This window comes from Heptranchias perlo, chromosome 19 (genome assembly GCF_035084215.1).
Source record: "Heptranchias perlo isolate sHepPer1 chromosome 19, sHepPer1.hap1, whole genome shotgun sequence".
Taxonomy (NCBI): Eukaryota; Metazoa; Chordata; class Chondrichthyes; order Hexanchiformes; family Hexanchidae; genus Heptranchias; species Heptranchias perlo.
Window position 1 is genome coordinate 21313437 of NC_090343.1, and position 22881 is coordinate 21336317.

Consider the following 22881-nt stretch of genomic DNA (forward strand, 5'->3'; position numbering starts at 1 on the left):
CTGCTGCTCCTTATGTTTGCACAACCTACTGTGGCTGTTCCTCTTCATACAACCAGATTAAAGTTCCAAGAATGACACCCATCATAAACCGTGTGCTTATTAAGGGGGTGGAAGCAGAAAAAATGTAGAAAAAAAGCAATCTCCATGGCAAACTCCTGTGGAAATCCAAAAAGACTCAATGACAAACAGATACCTATGACCTGAGTGCTTATAGGTGAGTAACCCTTTAAATACATCTTTTAATGACCCTTTCAAAACCAATTTTGTTAAATTTTATTCAGCGGGTTCACTTTCGGAGGGACTTCTATTTTTGCACGTTAAAATTGCATCAGGGTCCTAATGACATAAAAGGACCCCAATTTGCATGTCTTCATGAGGCTCCTGCCTGCTTTCCAGCAAGCACCTCTTACACTTAAAAGAACTGGTTAAAATGGCAAAGTAGGAATCAAGCAGGAATGGGGCACTAATTCTCCCGTTGCAATTTTAATTCTGCTGCCACCCCATTCTCACCAGGTGGGATGAGTTACAAACACCCCTAATGTTTTAAACATTTTTTTACAAGACAGTACCATGTGAATTCGAACAATTGGCAGAGTATTGTTTTATGAGTGATTCAGGATGTTTTTTAAAAACAAGTTCCCCTTTAACAGATATTTGCAAACTTAAGTAAAAGACAAGAAGATTAATCAGAGTAGCAATATTATTTATTTAAATCTTAACAAATTCTGTGAACTGTGCTTGTAAAACATTTTCAATGAATTTCAAAAATTATAGTGAGGACATATTCTTTGATTTCCATATATTTGTGGAGTTATTTTTCATCTTGTAGGTAAGCCGTGGTATTTTTAAAGCCCTTTATTGGTTACCTGTGCTCAAGAAGATAATTCCACAAATATAAACCATCATTAGCAGCTGTAACAGACAGCTGACATTTGTATCAGTAGTTTCCTCATACAAGTTACTAATGCAGTCTAATTAGGATGTGCAGGGCATTAAACTGTCAATATTTAAGAAAAATGAAGGGGTGGAATTTAATTTGTCTTTGCCAATCTAACTCTAGAGCAAATTTGTAATGTAACCCACAAGGACATCTTAGTTCCTTTTCAACAAGAATTCACACTTATCTGGCTGTCATCTCATGAAAGCATTTTCTACAACATTCAAATAATCTATTGGCTTAGAAATATTGGAGGTTCACTGTTGTTCTGTCACCACCACTTAATTCAGAATTTACATTAGTATGTTTATAGACACAAAATGAGATGTAAAATACCTAGTACAGTGCTCTTGACCATATGAATTCGGGAAAGGGTGATTTTTTGACAACTAGCAACTGGTGGAACCATAGCAGCGACATTGGTGTTTTTAAAAGGCTCATTAAGTCCAGGACTGCACACTTTACGTTTTTAAACACTATTCTCTTTTGTGCCTTCTTTGAAGCAATATGACTGGTTACGTTCTAATATAAAGATAAAATAACATCCCTTTCATCAGAAACAGTTCTGTTTTCATGTAAATGAGCTCATACAAATATGTTCTGAAATTATTGTAATGGTACAATGTGTTTTCAGGTCTTGTGTTTGAATGGTTGGTACCTGACTCATGTAAGGTTTATGCAAAACAGTGTCCCTTTGCACTAAGTTTATTTACTAATGCTTGCAAAAACATAGACTGTAAAATCAATATTATTTAAGCCATCACTAGAGTCTTGCACAGGTTAATCTGAAGCTGAAGGTTAACCCAGTCCTTAGTGCTTCTTGCATTTTATTAGGCAACAGGAAATCAGTAGTAAAATAAACCTGAGTTTAATTTTTTCTCTTGATGATGACCCTGTACCTTCAGTAGACAATTTGATGCGTGTGTATAAAAATTGAACTTTTTTCTGTAATGTATAGTTAAATATCTAGGATTCTGAAGATGTGCTGGATGACCTCTGAAGCAATGACTTGTATACAGAAGAGTTCAGGAACCTTGGATAGGAGTCTCTGTGCATTAAGGTATAAATCTGAAGCTGTGCATCCTCAAATGTATGAGTTGTCGGTTCAGCCATCTTTTTGTTGATGACTTCACGAACCCGTGAATCAAGGCTAACCTGGATATAAAAGAAAAGTATATCTGTAAATTAACCTGATATACAGTCAATTTAATTTCTTCCATACAATAATACAGTTTCTTCAATACAGTATTTTCATTACCCACATTAACTGCAATTCCGCATGATTTAAAGACATTTTCACCTTTCCCCCAAACTCGTCCTCTGTGAATCACTTTCATATATTATCTTCTGCAAGTCTGATGGAGGAGACTTATTTGTAAATTAGGTCAGTCTTCTATGCCGCAACCTCCACAATTTGCCATGGTGGGTTATTAGTCTAGTACCATAGCCATTATACTACTATGCCATCAACTGTAAAAGGCCTACACTTTGGGAGTGGATAGTTCTATTTGAAATCCTACAATGTAATAGTCCTTTAATCACCTCAGTTACCTATATTTCAGAATTTAATCAGTTATCTACTCATTTTTGTTTGACTTGTTGTTTTCTTCTGCAGAACAACAAATTACTAGTGACCACCTTAACCATCTTTCATAGCTGGTGGTAGTTCTGTTTTGTAATACTCAGTAAATTGCTGGGTTAGTAATGGAATAGAACCATTTTATCGGATGTCAATGATTGAATTAGATCAGTTAACTGCAGTAATGATTTTCTGACAGTAGAGAACAATAGTGCACTTTTTAAAAAATTGTGCAAAGCAAATCTGCACTGTTTGCTGCCAGAAAATCAGTACTGTATTGTAAGAGCGTTGTTACTATTCTTTAACCTGGATTTTAACATCAGTAATACTGCTGGTGATAAAATAATGTAAATTGGGAAATACAGGTTTTTATACTGACATACAAACATGATAAATTTATGCACATATTAACATTACACAGAGACATGAGACAGATGGATACAGAGACTGGACATATACAGGATCTAAGTGCCAATATGAGACCAGTGCCACAAACACAGATCTAGCAGGTAATGTGTTCTCTGGTGCACCATTAAGCCAAAGACATTTCTTTGATCCTCTTGTGATTGAATTGAGGATGAAGGAAAATTATTTGGTCACTGTTCATCCATGAGTACTAGCATATCATGTCAGTGATTTAGCTGATTAGAATTTCCATATATATATATATATGAGATGAAGCCTTACCCCAGCTTCAGTTACCACCTTCAGGAAAGGTTGGGTAATGGAAAAATTAAGGAAGGAGAAAAAAATGACAGGAGGAAACATTTCAATTTTAATCAAATTACTTTCTTTAATTGGGCTTTCCCTTCCAAAAAAAAGTGTGCTATCATTCTTTTGTATGTAAATGCGGATTCATAACACTATTAATTTAAAAATGCTTCAGTGAATTTTCACCAGACTTTGGTAATTGACAGTTCCTTACCAGATGCTACATACTGTTACAAAATTAGCATGTTGGGAACAGTTGCTTGTGTTGAACATTAACTCAAAAAATTAAGTTACATCTTTTACATAATATCAAAGCATATAATTATGTTTGTTTTATTACAGTGTTCTATATTTTGATATTTGTGTCTTTGTGGCACAAAGGATAGCATATGGCAGATAAACAGGATTATGGCTGGTATTACTGGATTTATTGGCAATTATATTTACTGTTTTGCAAAAATGAAAGTTTTCTTTGTCTCCAATATCCTTCGTGGGGGTAAATCAACAGCTCCCCTCCCCTGCATCGTTTTAACCCCATCACTGCCACAAATCTGCCCTTGATTTGGTTCATGTGGACTTAGGACAACATTAACCTATATTTATGTTGCTGCTATCCGCCTATTAATAGACACTCAATTGACAACATTAACATATTAATACCCAATTGAGAATTTATTTCTATAGCTGTGTGACATCTTGAGTGAAATAGATGCAATCAATAGCAATATCAGCAAAACAAATAATATGAACAGTAATCAGACAAAATCAACAAATAGTTTCATATTAGAATGTGGTCTTGTACTGTATTATGACTATTCAGTAGAGGGGTATTACAATGATTGGAGATGAGTATTTTGCTGACATCAATACTGCTCACATTTTTGCATATCTTTCAGAAAGCTCCCTTCATTGTTTTACTTTTATTGAAATAAAAATGCCAGAAAACAAACCACTAAATGCCTTCAAGTGCTAGGGGAAGGAGAACATGGGGTCAAGAGGCTGCATTTTACTGACTTGCAATAAATAGAGCAGCACTTTCTCCAAAATACCAAAACAATAATTTAAATGGGTAAAATTTCTCCCTGGTTTGAATATTCCATTGTGCTCAATCATTAATTTCTGAAAACTTCCAAAGCCATACTTCTAAAGAGATTTTTGAGCTACTTTTAGTTTAATCAATCAAATAATACCAGTTAAGCATTCCCGCTGGATAAAGCAATGAGTAAATGAGGCACGGAAATTAGGATGGTACCATGATCCTTGGCTTTTGCTAACTTAACTTGACTGATCAGATCTCAGCTGAGGTGGTATTAGGGGCTCAACAATGGTTTCAGCATTCCTGACCAGGGTTCCTGCTGTTTATCACCACCCAGTGATCTCTGCTGGAAATGTGTATGTGTGGACACTGAATGGGACAATCTTCACCCCCCTCCCAAGCAGGAACGAAGCAGTAGTACCATGAAAATAGCAACACAGCACTTCCCACTTCATTCCCACTGATGTCCAGGTCGCTGCCATTTTGGTGGGAGCATTGAAATGGGCAGCCCAGATGCTTGTCGGAACCAGGAGAAAGCCTCATTAGCCCATGCAAATTGGGGTACCATGATGTCACACTTTTTTTTAAAAAAGAGAATTTTAAACAATTTTTGTTGGGCCAGGAGCATTACTGCTCCTCCTGGCTCCACAAAAATTGACCCTCCTGACACCTGACCCCCGACCCCCTCCAGGGCTCTCCCCCAGGCTTGCTTCTATCCCTCTTTACTTGGACTGTATGAAGGAAGCTGCTGGATTTCCCATGCCCTCTGAACTGAAAGCAGCTCCAAATAGTTAGCAGCTCACTGTTGGAACTAAAATGAGGCCTGACCATGAAAATAGTTCGGGCCTCCGACTGCTTCCATTGGGTGGGTGGCAGACTAATTCAGCCTGTTTCCCACTCAGTAGATGTAGTAACTTCAAAATCAACCCTTCGTTGAATACACCAAAGAATTTGGCTGTGATACCCTGCAGTTGAATAACTTGCCTGTACTCGCTGATTATTTTTATAAACTAAGAACATCTACAAATGAAGAAAGACCAGAGGCTCCAGAACTGTACCCCATCAAGGAATCATTGCCTTCATGGGAAAGAAAGGTAAGGGAGAAAAATAAGCCTTTACTGGCAGATAATGTTCACTCTTCAGATAAGGAGTTTCTTGTGAAAATGCTTATGTTTTTGTAATTTTATAATACAATATTTGTGACTACAGTGTAAAAAGATTATGTTCATGTGATGTTCATGAATCATCAATCAGATTCACTTCATTACATCATATGAAACTAAGGGCATTGTATAAAAATATTCAAAAAAGGAAAGATAGGAGGTGGAGAGATCTATGTTCCTTAAAGAACTTCCCACAGAAATGCTCATTAGAGTCAAGAAAAAAGTACAAATTAATCATTTCAAATTAGAGCCCAATTATCTGGAGCTAACAATTCAGGTAGAATGATTAAGAATGCGCTCTAATTTGAATAATAGTGATAGCAAATTAAGAATGCAGTTTAGAACATAGATGAAATATGAGAATAGTGAAAAGGAATTCTCACCCCACATGAGGTTTGTATTGGAATCTAAAGGGTGCTGGAAAACTTGTTTCAAAATAATTTCAATACAAGGTTAGATATGTATTTCTAGGGTTTATATACAAGACTAATTTATAGATATTACCATTTCTACTAAGTTATTGGTGTTCACAGTGGACATCAATTTGAACTATGGTTGGCCACGTGCCACACTGTTGATCATCATTGTCTTAAACACTTGAAAATGTGCAAAATGTAAAATAATTTACTGTTGATTTTATTTAGGTTTTTGGGGTTTTTTCTATGTTAAAGGCTATATATAAATGTAAGTTCATGTTGAAATTGGTAAATTAACTAATTTCCATCAGTGAAAACTCTACTGATTGACTATATACTTTCTCCAGAAAGGGTGTCTCTGGGCTGGTGCTTGACAAGTAAGATGTATGATGGAGTCAAGAATTGTGAATCTTGATGAGCACAGCTGTTCATCTGAGTAGCTGAACTCTTCCTCATGCAACTTAACGTTTTCAAGATTGATGATTCTCCTCCAGCAGCAGTTCTTTGACACTGGTTATGCACTCTCTTTTCCTTTGCAATGAGAGAATGTGACTGGCAAAGATACTTTTCACCCATGTGACTTTATTAGAAAACCATAAAAAGGCTGCTGTTTCTACATCTCATTGCCAACACCAAAATGGATCATTTTATGGACTGACACTCAAGATTTTGGGGAAGAATTTCAGATTTTATAGCCATCCCATTAGATTCATTGGTTGGACAACCACCATTTGTGGAAATTTTGATTTAATATGCAAGTGCTATATGACTGTGTAAAAGATTGTTAACATGAAATTGGGTGTACAGGGTACAATTTCAAAATTTGCAGATGACACAAAACCTGGAAGGATAGTGATAGACTTCAGGAGGACATAGACAGGCTGGTGGAATAGGCGGACACAAGGCAGATGAAATTTAACGCAGAAAATGAGGAGATGAGGAGAAACTTCTTCACTCAGAGGGTAGTAGGTCTGTGGAATTTGCTGTCCCAGGAAGCTGTGGAAGCTACATCATTAAATAAATTTAAAACAGAAATAGACAGTTTCCTAGAAGTAAAGGGAATTAGGGGTTACGGGGCGCGGGCAGGAAATTGGACATGCATTTAGATTTGAGGTTAGGATCAGATCAGCCATGATCTTATTGAATGGCGGAGCAGGCTCGAGGGGCCGATTGGCCTACTCCTGCTCCTATTTCTTATGTTCTTAAAAGTGTGAAGTGATACATTTTGGTAGTAAGAACAAGGAGATGCAATATAAACTAAAGGGTACAATTCCAAAAGGAGTGCAGGAACAGAGATCTAGGGGTATATGTGCACAAATCATTGAAGGTGGCAGGGCAGGTTGAGATAGTGGTTAAGAAACCATACAGGATCCTGGGCTTTATAAAAAGAGGCATAAGGTACAAAAGCAAGAAGGTTATGATGAACACTGGTTTGGTCACAACTGGAGTATTGTCCAATTCTGGGCACCATTCTTTAGGAAGGATGTGAAGGCCTTAGAGAGGGTGCAGAAGAGATTTACAAGAATGATTCCAGGGATGAGGGACTTCAGTTACGTGGGTAGACTGGAGAAGCTGGGATTGTTCTCCTTAGAGCAGAAAAGGTTGAGAGGAGATTTGATAGAGGTGTTCAAAATTATGAAGGGTCTAGACAGGGTAGAGAAAGAGAAACTGTTCCCGTTGGCAGAAGGGTTAAGAATCAGAGAACATAGATTTAAGGTGATTGGTAAAGAACCAAAGGCAACATGAGGAAAAACTTTTTTACACAGCGAGTGGTTATGATCTGGAATGCACTGCCTAAGGGGGTCTTCAAAAAGGAATTGTTTAAGTACTTGAAGGGGGGAAAAATTGCAGGGCTACGGGGATAGGGCTGGGGAGTGGGACTTGCTGGATTACTCTTGCAGAGAGCTGGCATGGACTCGATGGGCTGAAGGCCTCCTTCTGTGGTGTAACCATTCTATGATCCTATGAAATGTAAATGGACACTTTAAAATAGCAGGATTCTCATTGATAAATAGCTGCTGAGGGGACTTACATAAGTCTTACACAAATCAAAAAAGATATTTGGCACAGAATGGGATGTTTATCTGTAAAGTTTGAAAAAAAATTCACAACAAAAAAAACCCCTAATGGTGATGAATTTCTGATATCAAATTCTTATTTGAAAAAAGAAACCAAGAATATTGAATGATATTTTAAGATTCAAATATAACTATTTTAGTTACCATAACAAAATAAAGTCATAATTTTTTAATGAATGTCCTGAGTCATAAAGGGAAGGAAATATTCCTTGCGTTCCATTTGGATGAGTAGCTGGCTCCTTTCAGACCAAGAGAATATGGGGACAATTTTCAACTGCCACCCGCCCAATTTACAAAGTGTCCGGCAATTGAAAATAATAGGGAAACAGCAGCTCAAGAGTTGCCTGATGTGACTTTCAGGTGGGCCAATAGGCACTCAGCACTCCCTCCCCCCACAGGCTGCTTGCATATGCAAATTGGGGTCCTATGCCACTTGTAGGACTCCATTGGCAATTTCAAATTACAAATGGGCAGAATGTGCGCCACACACCATTTGTGGCAGGCGGTGAACGGCCTAATCAGCGGCCGTTAAAGGGACCGCTGGAGGCTGCTCCAAAAATGTCCTGGAACATTTTTGGGGGAATTTTTGTGGAGTCAGGAGGAGCAGGAATGTTCCTCCTGGCTCCATTTTTAAAAAAAAACTGCAGCCCGCTACCAGCCATTGGGTTGACCCCCTCCTGCTGCACCTTTGCCCCCTCTTACCCACCCCCCCCCCCACCACCACCTTTTTAATGTTGACTTCTGGCTCAGCTTGCTCATGAAGCCGCTGGGTTTCAAGCCCCTCCCCCCACCCCAATCAGTTATTGAGTGCACCGATTGTATTATAAGGCCTGAACCTAAAAATGGTTCAAGCGCCCTGCAGAAGTGTTTTTGGAGGATGCAGTGTATATACTGCTGACTTTGTGCACATTTTAGAGGTATGTGAATAATTGGTTCCTTTTTATCTTTAGGATTCCCCTGTATCTGTAGGTTCAGATGATAAAGAAGGTATAATAGGCCTACTGAAGGAATTGGAGAATGCTTTGGCTTAAGGAGGCTCTCACACATTTATTTAGCATTTTATTGACCTGCATGGTCTGGTCCCTAATCTCCTGGCTAACTTTATGAATTCCTCCAATATGCTTCCTTCTTGTCCCACTATTTTAATCCCTTCTTGTATAGATACCCTAGACCTTTTTACCTGCTTGAAAGCTTCAGAATTCACATGTTTTCTCCATCTCCAGGATAGTTACTGTGATGATGGTGGTAAAAGAAACTCCAAAGAGTGGACCTATATTATCCCTGTATTGTACTTGATTTAGAGTGTACCATTTTCTTAACTCTAATTGCCGTTACGGTATTAGAAATAGAATGTGTCATGATTTCATGATATGCATTTACTCCTGAGGTAAAAAAAAAATACAAAAGTACTATGTGTGGTACAGGGTTCCACACCCTGGATGTTCCTCTAAAATGTGAAGCTCCAGAAGTATCACCACTATGCACGTGGGGCATGAAATGAAGTGTTATGGGAGCATGGTGGTAGTTAAGAAATTCAGAGGAAGGAACTATAGAGTCTAGCTAGCTAAGCAATGTGCATTTAACACAATGACCCAAGGATTGGGGACTCCACAAATTATAACTCATGACAACAGCTGACTTAGTTGGCAAGTCAACAGCTGGCAACCCATATTCCCTAGGGGTTTGCTGACCATCAAAACCATGTGCAGATGGTTCTGTGGAATATAAAATGAAAAGGCATTGAGCTAAGTGGAACTTTACAAACTTAAATCTAAAAAGGTACTTAGAACTTTACAAATACTTTATTTTGTGGACTATAAAGAGTGTGAAAATGTAACAATTTGAAGCAGTTAAATTTTAAGAACTGAAATCTTAAGATACAAGCAAGTGTATTTATTTTTAGCCTTTGCAGGTGGTTTGGCTGTTGCGGTGACAGCTGTGGTCGTAATAAAGGCCACAGTTAACAATGTCTGCTGTTACTGGGGTTCTCTACTTTCTGCACTTTTTTAAAAAAAAAGACTTAAAAAAAGGCTGTGGTGTGAGGCAGGGTAACAGCCCTTTTTTGAATGTTTTAATTTATTTTTTTCCTTTTTTTGATCAAGGGGACAACTTGCGATTGGCGAAATTCATGTACAAATACTTAATACAATAATAAAAATAGTACATGTAGGAATGGAATATGAATGCGTTAAGTGTTCATATGTAATCTGCACTGATCAGAAGTTCTCTCCTGGTCTTAATTGTGCCCTGTTATTGCTGAGAGTTTGAGAGTTTTATAATGACCATAGTGTGATAGTAAACCTGCTACTTAGATCTGTTTTAAAAGAGTGAATTTGAAATGTTTTTATTTAATTCAACATTTCCTAATTTGTGCAAAACGTGCCCACTTCACCTCAATCATCCATGTGCATGCTTCTGTAAATATGGGATAAATTTTCTGAGTTAGTGTTCCTGGTGCAGAACTGTGTAACTGGAGTGCATATGAGGAATTCAAGCATAGAGATCAGTGCACCTGATTTGCAGTCCATGTGATTTTCCTAGCCTGAATTCCTGATGTGCACTACAATTGTGCAAGCTCTGAATTGGAAGCACAAAATTGTAAAATTTATGCTTATATTCCAGCTCATGCCCCTTCACTTGTTCCTTTTTTTTAAATGAAACTCTTATCTCAATCTTTTCAGTAAAGATCAGTAAATTATTCAAGTTTTTTTTGTAATAGGTTTATTGAGGGACATTCGTGTGTATGTTGTCTCTTGTCTTCTGAATGAAAATGGCCAGTGTACTACCAGTTAAAACTTTCAACTTGAAAAAATAAACCACTGTGCTGATTTTTTTTTTAAAAAACTGGCCAAATAATATCCTTAGACAGCAATTTTTGATCCAATTTTTGGACTTTGATAGCCAGTGCCACAGACTTAGTAAACCATTTCTTACTATTTCAAGGTAGACAGACACTTCATTTACATTTTAGTTAAATTTATATTAGTGTTTTATAAATGCAAGTTCTTTTTTTTTTCTCTCAATCAGAGTCAGTGCTGCCACTAATTCACCTTCTTGGTGCTGTTGCATCTGCTGTCTCTTGCCAGTGTCTGTGCTCTAGAAGAAGTTAGCAGTTGCTACAAGCACCGGCTAATGCAAATAAAATATATGCTCCAATTATTGACACTTTGAAAATACCTTAAATGTGTCTCTAAGGCTCCATTTACACCCCAACTGTACTGTCAGTGCAAAGTGGTTTCACTTCACATCAATGCTAAGAAATTGTGAGAATCCAGAGAATTCCTTGGCAAAACCATTGACCCGTACAGTTATAGTGGAAATGCAAACTAAGTTTCTAAGAGCGGACAAAGTTTATTAGATCAGGCATGAAAGCGCCCCAGGTCATGTCAGTTGCTTTTCCATAGATGATGGACCAGATTTTGCTGTCAAAGTAACAGTGAGGCTAATGGCACTTGCCGTTATTTATGCGTAAATGGTAAAGCAACTTCAGGCGAGGAGCAGATGCGCAGTTAAATGGCAATATCAAAAAGCTGCAGTCCGAGTTGCGACGCTCTTCCGTTTGCTTCACAAAAACGGCATTTTGCTGTCTGCCTCACCATTGACATGGATTGAATGCTGTGAAGTTGCTGTACCTGCGCGGTAGATACGAACTAAACTCGCCACAGAAAGTTAAGTCTTGTCATTACAAGCATAAATACCCTTTTAACGAGATAATAATTGTTAGAGATTTTAAAAAATGTCAAATTTAAAATTAAAAACGTTTTTTTTACTTTCTGGCTGTCTTTTTTCTTTCTTAATCCAATCTTTCTTTCCATATCTGATTTGACATTGAATTCAGCCACTCTAATTTACACTTCCTTCTCAGTCCTTCCGCTGTTTATTTCTCAAGCCTTCAATCTGATTGGTTAAGGAGATACCCTGTTGGTTGCCCTGTTCACTCAGGTCCCAGATGCTCTGTTTCCCTTGCTGCACCTTTATCAGCTCGCACTTTCAGCAACTTAGTGGGCAAAAGTATTTTGAGCTGAAGGGTGCCAGGGCAAGTCTAACTAACGGCACATGACGTTAGATGCCCCGCTGCAGCAAAATCTGCCCTGATATTTCACCTTAGCCAATTTTTAAGGTTTCTTTTCCCTGTGTGAATAACAGGAAAAAAGTTTGTACGTGGAAATAACTTTGCTACAAAGAATTTTATACATGAGTTATATTGTTATATATCATTTGTACTATATTAAGTCATGTGCTCCATCAACTCAAGCACCAGAAACTTTAGGTGCCTCTAACAAACTTGGATTGCATTTTGTAGACTTCAAGGCAGTTTATTTGTAGCTGCATATGGTTAATTCAATTTTATCATGTTAATTGCAATTCATTTAAATTTTGTGCATGACTGATAAATGCAGAAATGCTTGAACACAAATCGCGTTGGCTCGGGGACTAGATTACCAAAATTACATCATGACGTAGATAGAAAATGTGTTGATGATAAAATAGTTATTTTGCATCCCATGTATATCAGCTCAAGAAAATTATATAGGCTCCAAAATTCCAGAGTAGGGTAGTTTTCTGCCACAATGTTCATTGGGAAGTAGGGCGGAATTTAGGTTGGAACCCGGATCTGGCAGGAATCCGCCCCCTTTCTGGCCCCTTTGGAAAATCCGGTACATTTCGGGCTGGGATGATCATAGTAGGTACAGCACAGGAGGATGCCATCTGTGCAGGCATTTTGAAAGAGCTATCCAATTAGTCACATTCCCCTGCTCTTTCCCCATTGCCCTGTAATTTTTTTTCCCTTCAAGTATTTAACCAAGTCCCTTTTGAAAGTTACCATTGAATCTGCTTCCACCACTCTTTCGGACAGTGCATTCCAGATCATTACAACTCGCTGCGTTAAAAAAAAAGTTTCCTCATATCCTCCCTGGCTCTTTTGCTGATCACCTTAAATCTGTGTCCTCTGGTTACTGACCCTTTTGCCACTGGAAACAGTTTCTCCTTAATTATTCTGTCAAAACCGTTCATGATTTTGAACACTTCTATCAAATCCTCCTTAACCTTCTCTGTTCTAAAGAGAACAATCCCAGCTTCTCCAATCTCTCCACATAACCGAAGTTCCTCATCCCTGTCACCATTCTAGTAATTAGAAGACGCTTGCCCAGTTGTGGGTGGGCATATTATAATCCAATGTAAATGGGGGGAAAATATCATACAATGTATTTCCCACATTTATGCCCTAAGCAATGCTGGATGACTGGGGCAGGGGGAAATTCCAAAACTCACAAGCTATTTTTGCCTACATGGAAGCACATCCCAAACTCGTGACCTCCACCACCTAGAAGGACAAGGGCAGCAGGTGCATGAGAACACCATCACCTCGAAGTACCCCTCTAAGTCACACACCATTCTAACTTGGGATTATACCCACACTGCTCAATCTCTAATCTCTCCCAGACTCTGCTCTCCCTTAAGCACACCTCAAGTGCTCTGCTCAGTTTTCTTCCTGGTTTGCTACAGCTCCATGTTCTTCATCCCGCTGAGGCCCCCCTCTCTGTACTCCAGCTCTGTTCCCACCCTAACTTAACCCTGAGTACAGTAGCCAACTCCCTCCCTGACTTGATCCCAAGAACAGCAGCCAGTTCTCCACACATCCTGGCCCCAAGTGCAATAGTCAGCTCGCTGACCTCATCTTGAACGTAGTAACCAACTCTCCATCCAATGTTGAGTGCCATAGTTAGTTCCCGACCTCACCCTGAGTGTAGATTCCAGCTCCCCACTTGGCCTGACCCTGAAATCAGCAACTGACTCACCTCCCAACCTGACCTGAGTTCGGTAATCATCTACTTACCTGGCCCTACCCAACCCAGAGTGCAGCCAGCCTCTCCAATCTCACTCAACCCTGAAGGTAGGTTACCAATAAACATTGGGGAATTATTTGAACTGCATCAAAATGGAGATATTTATTTCTTTCAATGTTCTTGGTAACTGAGTTTATTTAGGGTGATCATTATGTAATTCTTAAGCTAGTAATTTGTAATATTTATTGATCCACTAATCAATTTCCCATGTGTTTGCACATGGGGAGTCAAGACCAAGTGCAGTATTCAGCTCAAGCAGGGTTAGAGGACAGGATGATAATTGGACCAAAGCAGGCAAGAGGGAAGGGGGGAGGGGAAGATAAGAGTGAGAACAGAAAGAGAAAAGGGGAGCAGGGAAAGGGAAGCAAGAAAAAGGGAAAGAGAGGGAGATGGGAAGGGAGGGGTAGAGGGAGAAAGGAGGGGATTCATGGTCTCCTGGACTGGTTTCGATTGCCTGAGGAGGATGGAGAGAAATTTTCCAGATTTTTTTCCCCCCTTATTGGCCCTGGGTTTGCCTCTTCCAGGAGATTACATACATAGGAAGGGTCTAGTCATGCTGCTCCAGGCATCATGGGTGTGGAGCAGGTTTACTGGACCAGACAGTCTTTTCCTGCCCATCATTTTCATGTGTTCAAATGTAACTCCCTGCCCCTGACTCCACTCCTGATGACATTTGCCATGTAAGGGGACAGGAGAAGGTTCTGCCCCTTACAAGGCAAGTGGGAAATTCTGAAAACGGCAAAGACCTGGCCCAACTGGGTTTTTTTGGTGGCGGGGGGGACAGTTCTGCCAGTCTCCCGTCAGAGTTATGGCAGGAGGCAGGCAGACCACCTAGAATTCTGGCCCCAAGTATATTTTGTATAAGGGCAAACACTAGCACTAAAATCAGAAGTTAATTATGTCTTGTATTGTCCACATTTTACCAAAACAATCACAAGGAAACCAGAGATACGGTATGCCCAAAGGGGCTGCATGATGACATCATCAACTGTCCAGCCATGCCACCTACTAATTATATCAAACAGGTGAAAAGGTTATTACCTGCACATGCTGAAGCAAAATTTAAACTTTATTATCAAAAAGTCCATTAGAGTAGGTGTTCTACTACTGCAGTTTTTCAAATTTTTTAAAACTGAAACTCAATAAAATGTCCACTTACCTTTGCAGAATTTATACTAGGTATTCCAACCAAGAGTAATTGTCAAACCAGCAGTGCAAACCCATTATTGTCTGATTGGAATACCCAGTACCCATTGTGAAAATAGCCACACAAAGAAACAGAAGCATTAGCATTGAACATTATTACTCAATTTTCCACCTGCAGCTATCTAAGGTAAAACTAACACCCAAGTCTGCTAGGATTAGGAGTGGAAGAGGCCCAAAAATAGAAAAATAAACTTGAAAGAAAATAAGTTAGCAAAAAAGGCAAAGAAGAGGAAAGAAAATAAAAAATAAAGAGGGAATAGGAAGATAAGCCTAGAAATGATCTTTGCCATATCAGCAGACAAACCATTAGTGCATTCATGTGACGTTCCTTTGTCTGTTATTTTAGCACAGGCAATAATTTATTTATTTTAAATTGTTTCATGTCTTTCCTGAAATAGCATACAGTGGAATCTCATGTGAGTGGTTAGCACATTCATCTGCTAATAACAGCAACAGTAATTTCTAGGTTAATTTGACAAAAAATAATTAGAAGCACTCATAATTTATTATTCATCCTCTGCCAGTCTACTATTATTATTTTGATGTTCCAGTGTCCTGGAGAGTTTCAATCCAAGATACTCTACTGGCTCATTTGACACCACTACACTAATGACGTACCAAAATAGAATTTAAAGATAAATAAAATTTACCTCTTTAGGAGAAAGTATTGAAATATAGTCTTCATATATCATTCGTGCTTTGTCCTCAATAACACTTTTGTTTGCTTCATTTTTGAGATCCTCACATGATAGCCAAAACAGCATATTTTCTTCACTGTATTCAGTTCGTAAAAATTCTCTGAAGACATTTCTGCCTGCAGGAGTTTTCATTAGCTTGTCAAAGGATTGAGCCCATGAGTGCACTTCTTCTGCTGTTGGCTTCGCACTGTGTATAGCATAATTAGTGAAAACAATGTGAGTCCAAACACGACAAAGATTGTATTTAAAAACTGTCTTATTGGACTGGCATCAGATTTTATTAACATCATGATCTAATTAACCCAGAACAGCAGAGATCCACATCTAAGCTGGTAATTTGTTACCAGTTATTAAGAACTAACATGTTTTTGCTACTTCTGACTTAATGCATTATGCTGTAATATAAAATATACGATGGCCTGGAATTTCCTGGAAAGATTTAGCGTAAGTATGGCGTTGCGCTGTTTTGTTTTGAGGAAATTTGTGTATAACTGCTCTTTGTTAGTTTTACACCGGAATATTACTATGCATGAATTTCCTTGATCGTTTGTGCCATTTTCGAGGTACATCCATCAAAATGCTGCAGCCTATTTATATAGCTCCAACCCCACGCACAAGACCAGCAAGTTTCCTGGATTTACGTGAATAATGTACTGGTGTAGACTTACACCCAAAAATCTAGGTGCAGCATAGCTCTAAGTCACCTGATATTGGCATAATTGAGATTTCTGGAGTTGATAGCGAATTACTTTGCATCGTTTTAATGTTTCTTACTGAGACTTGCACTATACTAAGTGTTGTCGGTCTTGGCTTTTACGTTCCGGCATAGGCAAATGAGCTCCATAGGAGATTTGGGCGTAAGTTTCTGTTGGCATGATCGGTGCAGAAACTGACATAAATTTCAGCATAATTTCTGCATAAGTGTGATCCAGGAAATTCCGGTCCATTACGTAAGAATTATGCCGCTCTTTAGAATGAGAATTCATCTGGTCACTTTGTATAACAACATCGTAATAACATTTATGAAACTTCCATTGGTAATATGTTCTAAGAGAACAAGCTCACAAATGTGTTTGATGTCACTACACGCAGTTACCAGAGAAATTCTTACCTTCATATTCATTGTGCATTTATGCTTTCCAAAAAATTAGGCAAGAATTATATTTTAGAACATAAAAAAATGTGTTCTTTTATTTTATTCTAAGCAGCTATAAGTTTTATAATTATTTACACATTTCTTGAATGTTTCAAGGTTTGTTCTTACCACAGAATTATATTCGGGCGGTTCTAACACAAACCAACCAGGCACAGTGACTCATGGGCAAAGAATGTAAAGGTCAGTTAACAATGTTCCAGTGATTACATATTCACAAAACTATGAAGAACAGCAAAGTAAAAGGCCAATAACCTAAGAATGTATTAATCTTAATATGATTCATGTGTTTATGTGATGTATGCAATTAATGGTAATCAAAGTGATGACTGTTGAACTGATGTTTGGCTATATCACTTTTTAATGTGGAATAATGGATGGCCAGGGATGGATTATTAATGTGCTGGCGAATCCAATGAAAAGCTGACTGCATGTTATGACGTGAATTGGGTATCGAAGCCCAAACTGATACTGAAGGTAAGCAGAGTGTGTCTATCTCCTCCAAGGAGTTTCGTTTTCTTTCATTCTAGGATCGAATTGAGCCCTGATTCAGGTTGTATTTGCACTATAACTACAGAGTGGTACAATGTGAAACAATTTCAATTGTAGTATGAAAGCACTCTTAGTGATCCATTTGTGCCCTTCTGCTATTTTATACAATGCACAGAACATCCTTGTTTTAATGAAATTAACTTTACTGAGAGTTGAGCCTGGAATATGTTTTTGCTGGCAGTAGCTTGTCACATTTTGGATATTTTCCAACATTTTATACCAATATTAAAATGTTTTGTTGTCACAAGATACAGCAGAACTTAAATCATGTGCACTCTCATTTTTTGGATTCTCAATTTTCAGAAAGGATTTTCACAGCTAATGGGAGACTAGTAGAAATTGGGATTGCCAACACTTTTTTGTCACTCATTGTTCTGCTCCTGCCAGAAAAATCAGATGATGCCGAACAGCTATCAGCTGATCTGAAGCTCGCAGCTCCTCCAAACACTTGGCCCATGACTCCAGCCATTGGATCTGCCATAGCTCCAATACAGCTGCCCAACAATCTTTCCCTTATGCCAACCACAACCTCCCAGCTATAGATGTGAGCTCTAAAGACAGTATGTACTCACCTCCAGCAATCCTTTCAGCAGCATCCGCAGTGCTGATCTCAGTGGAGCTGCTGACATTAAAATCGAAATGAAGCCTGTTGGGCTCTTGTGCTAGTGAGGAACTATCACTAATTCTACACACCAGTATGAGAGCATGTTATTGATTTTAAGCTGGCAATTCTGTAGCACTGATCTCACCAGTGTTGGAGGGGAGTACGTGCTGCTTTCCATGCTCACTTCCAGAGGGCTGTGGTTAATGTCAGTTGAGTATTTTAGGTCAGCTCTCTTGTATTTGTGGTCCAGCAGCTGAGTCATGAATGGGTGCATAGAGGAGTTCTGAACTGACAGATTAGCTGATAGATCAACTATTCCAACGACAGCTGATCCTGTCAGCAGAAACAAAGCAATGAATGGGAACAGTGCTGGGACTACTGCCTCTGCAGGTCCCTGTGGCACACCTCTGTCTTGTGAAGCTGCAACTCCCAGAACTGCAGGCCGTGCCTGGCGCAGAATGTGATGTGCCTTCTCCTCAGATGTAGTGCTGAATGCATCCATTGCGCACCCCCCCCCCACCTCACCCCACCCCACCCCCCATCCTGATGGTGTCAGTTTGAGGGGGCCTAAAATGCAGGCAAATATGTCTGCACAGAAGAATTCTGAGTGTGATCAAAGAAATCTGAGTCTAAACACTAAGAACTCCCAGTCAAATGTTTGTCTGAGAGAACTGCTTCCCCTGTCACCTTTTATCCCCATTTGTCAATCATTGGTTTAAATGTTCAAATGGTTGCCGGCTGCAACTCGCCTATGTTTCCATGGTGTGTTTCAGAGGCCACGGGAGACACGTTCAGGCAGAGTTAAAATCGTTCATTTCCCTCAATCCCCACAAATTTAATTGATTTAAGTACTTCAACGATCTTAATTCCCCCTTTAAATGTCATCCCGCCGCTTTTGATTGCCGGTGGGACTTCTGGGTTTCTGAAGCACGCACGAACCCAGATGCGTCTGGGTGAAACTCATTTTTCAGCGTGTTGGAGCCGGGACTCATTCCCGTTCCCAACTTTAAAAATTTTTACTGCACCCCCGCCCCCAAATCACCTGTTCTTCGGTTAAAACCATGCCCTGTGTTTGTATGATATTCCTTTACCCACTATTTTAACAGAGGCATTAACTCATTTTTAAATAATGAACTAATGCCTGTGTTAAAATAGAGAACCAAAGGAATGTCACATGATTACATTAGGGAGTCTGTTAATATCGCCAACAATAATTTCTAGGCTTCAACGTTTTTTCACTGCGCTTTCTGATATTACATATTTTTTTAAAATGGTTTTGATGTTATTTTCAAATATATGTAGGTACATTTACTTAATGTATGTATTATATAGAGCATACTTGGGAACTGTAGATTACAGAATCTATTCTATGGTTATATAGACTGGGTGTTCATCGTGATACAACTGATGCTGCACTGTCTGTGAAAGGAGTGGAATTGATGGGCTGAATATCTTTTTCTTCTTCCATTCCATGTTGTGTTCTATGATGAATTCACAAGTGAGTTATCAAGACCTTCCTTAAGAGTGGAATAACTTCTGTATCTTATAATTCAGCATTGACTTTTCTATTTATACCACAAGTATACCTATTTATTTTAGATTTTGTAAAAAAAAATTAAAGGAATTTCCTTCTCTCTCGTCAGATGCCTACCTACTATGCATCATTTCCCAGTGAGGGGGGAAAGAAGGTGACTTCTGTCGTACTGAATTGCTTGAAAGTGCACAATTTTTTTTTAAAGTTCAAAATCAACCCAGCCTCCGAGCAGCGTGCCTTGCTGCGCAGCTGGAAAAGTCTGAGGAAAAGACACGCCCACAAAATCTGTCAAGTAGAGAATTCAGGCCCACGGATTCAAGTTGCATTGCTCTAGCAGGCAAGCAGACTTTACTTATTTAAAGTTAATACTCTATGTAATTGTAAATAAAAAATTTTAATTTTTCTAGTAAAAAGCCAAGAAATAATTGAATTAAATTTAGGGAATTAAAGGGAAAAGTAAAAAAAAATTTTTTAATTTAAAACAAAATTTTAATGACCAAAAACTCTTAAAATAAGGAGTACTATGAGACTCCACAATTTACAAGTTAATTTTTAGTTGTTTGGCAGTCATTAAAACTTACCGCACTGTTAAAACTTAGTTTAGACCTGGTATTTTTAAGTGTACCTGTTTGGTGGCGTAATTAGTTACTTTCCAGCTGAACAGATAAGCAAGTTGGCGCTTTTTCAATGATTTCTCTGATTGCAGCATGCAATGGCCCTTTAATCCAAAGTTGTCCTATTGCCTGCAAACCATCAGGAGCAAGTTCTGGATTTCCGCGTTTCACTGCGCATGTGCAAACGCTGGAACTTGCTCCTTCAATTCGGCAGTAACAACGGAGAACGCTGTTGAGATCCATTGTTATTTAGGGAGCAATTTCTGGCCCTGTATACTGTATGTATACTGGTCGATCTGGTCACCGAGACACAAGAATGGCATTCAAGCATTGGAGGCAGAAAAGAGATGTAAGGCTGATCCCCAGTGTCAAACATCCTGCTGAATAAGTCACTGATGTTGGAGTGGCACAGGACAAAGGCATTGTGTCATAGTAGGTACAGCGCTGGAGGAGGCTATTCGGCCCATCGTGCCTGTGCCTGCTCTTTGAAAGAGCTATCCATTTAGTCCCATTCCCCTGCTCTTTTCCCATAGCCCTCTAAATTTTTTCCCTTCAAGTATTTATCCAATTCCCTTTTGAAAGTTACTATTGAATCTGCTTCCACCACCCTTTCAGGCAGTTCATTCCAGATCATTACAACTCGCTACATAAAAAAAAATGTTTCCGCATCTCGCCTCTGGCTCTTTTGCTGATCACCTTAAATCTGTGTCCCTTTGTTACCCACCCATCTGCCACTGGAAACAGTTTCTCCTTATTTACTCTATTAAAACCGTTCATGATTTTGAACACCTCTATCAAATCTCCCCTTAACCTTCTCTGTTCTAAGGAGAACAACCCCAGCTTCTCCAGTCTCTCCACATAACTGAAGTCCCTCATCCTTGGCACCATTCTAGTAAATCTTTTCTGCACCCTCTCTAAGGCCTTGACATCCTTCCTAAAGTGTGATGCCCAGAATTGAACACAATATTCCAGCTGAGGCCTAACCAGTGTTTTATAAAGATTTAGCATAACTTCCTTGCTTTTGTACTCTATGCCTCTATTAATAAAGCCCAGGATCCCACGTGCTTTTTTAACAACCTTTTCAACTTGTCCTGCCACTTTCAAAGATTTGAGAATGTGCACCCCCCACCCCCCCCACTCCGGTGTCTCTGTTCCTGCACCCCCTTTAAGATTGTACCATTTAGTTTATATTGCCTCTCCTCATTCTTCCTACCAAAATGCATCACCTCACACTTCTCTGCGTTAAATTTCATCTGCCATGTGTCTGCCCATTTCACCAGTTTATCTATGTCGTACTATCCTTCACATTGTGTACTACATTTTTGAGTTTTGTGTCATCTGCAAACTTTGAAATTATACCCTCTGTACCCAAGCCCAGGCCATTAATGTATATCAGAAAGAGCAGTGGTCCTAATACTGACCGCTGGGGAACACCACCGTATACTTCCCTCTAGTATGAGAAATAACCATTCACCACTACTCTCTGCTTTCTGTCTCCTAGCCAATTTTGTATCCACACTGCCACTGTCCCTTTAATCCAATGGGCTTTAATTTTGCTAACAAGTCTATTATGTGGTACTTTCATCAAATGCCTTTTGAAAGTCCATATACACAACCTCAACCGCACTACCCTCATCAACCCTCTCCATTACGTCATCAAAGAACTCAATCAAGTTGGTCAAAAATGAGTTTTCTTTAACAAATGTGTGTTGACTTTCATTTATTAGACTATACTTTTCCAAGTGCCAATTAATTTTGTCCTGGATTATTGTCTCTCAAAGTTTCCCCACCACCGACATTAGACTTTCTAGCCTGTAATTGCCGGGTTCATCCCTCACCCCTTTTTTGAACAGGGGCGTAACATTTTCAATCCTCCAGTCCTCCAACACCATCCGCATATGTAAGGAGAGTTGGAAGATTGTGGCCAGAGTCTCCGCAATTTACACCCTTACTTCCCTGTGTAGCCTAGGATGCATCCCATCTGGGTGACTTTTCTACTTTTTGTTTTTAATTCATTCATGGGATGTGGGCGCCGCTGGCAAGGCCAGCATTTATTGCCCATCCCTAATTGCCCTTGAGAAGGTCGTGGTGAGCCGCAGCCTTGAACCGCTGCAGTCCATGTGGTGAAGGTACTCCCACAGTGCTGTTAGGTAGGGAGTTCCAGGATTTTGACCCAGCGATGATGAAGGAACAGCGATATATTTCCAAGTCAAGGTTGTGTGTGACTTGGAGGGGAATGTGCAAGTAGTGGTGTTCCCATGCGCTTGCTGTCTTGTCCTTCTTGGTGGTAGAGATCGCAGGTTTGGGAGGTGCTGTCAAGACACCCTTGGCAATATGCTGTAATGCATCTTGATTAATGCTACACACTGCAGCCACGATGCGCTGGTGGTGGAGGGAATGAATGTTTAAGGTGGTGGATGGGATGCCAATCAAGCAGGCTGCTTTGTTCTGGATGGAACAAAGCAGCCCGCTTGATCGAGCCTTTTGAGTGTTGCTGGAGCTGCACTCATCCAGGCAAGTGGAGAGTATTCCATCACACTCCTGACTTGTGCCTTGTAGATGGTGGAAAGGCTTTGGGGAGTCAGGAGGTGAGTCACTCGCTGCAGAATACCCAGCCTCTGACCTGCTCTTGTAGCCACAGTATTTATGTGGCTGGTCCAGTTATGTTTCTGGTCAATGGTGACCCCCAGAATGGTGATGGTAATGCCGTTGAATGTCATGGGGAGGCGGTTAGACTCTCTCTTGTTGGAG

At 39.5% G+C, this 22881-nt stretch overlaps 1 protein-coding gene across 4 annotated transcripts in view; it reads right to left on the minus strand.

Annotated features, from left to right (window-relative positions):
* Positions 1-692: 692 nt before the first annotated feature.
* The window catches only part of rgs19 (regulator of G protein signaling 19), a 94428-nt gene continuing 72239 nt past the window's right edge, over positions 693-22881 (minus strand). For all 4 annotated transcript variants that reach the window (XM_068000457.1, XM_068000458.1, XM_068000456.1 and 1 more), the window contains 2 exons: positions 15626-15860; positions 693-2092 (listed from right to left, as the gene is read on the minus strand). In XM_068000457.1, the coding sequence (XP_067856558.1) occupies positions 1904-2092; positions 15626-15860 (424 nt within the window). In that variant the 3' untranslated portion in view covers positions 693-1903. The remainder of the gene's footprint in view (positions 2093-15625; positions 15861-22881) is intronic.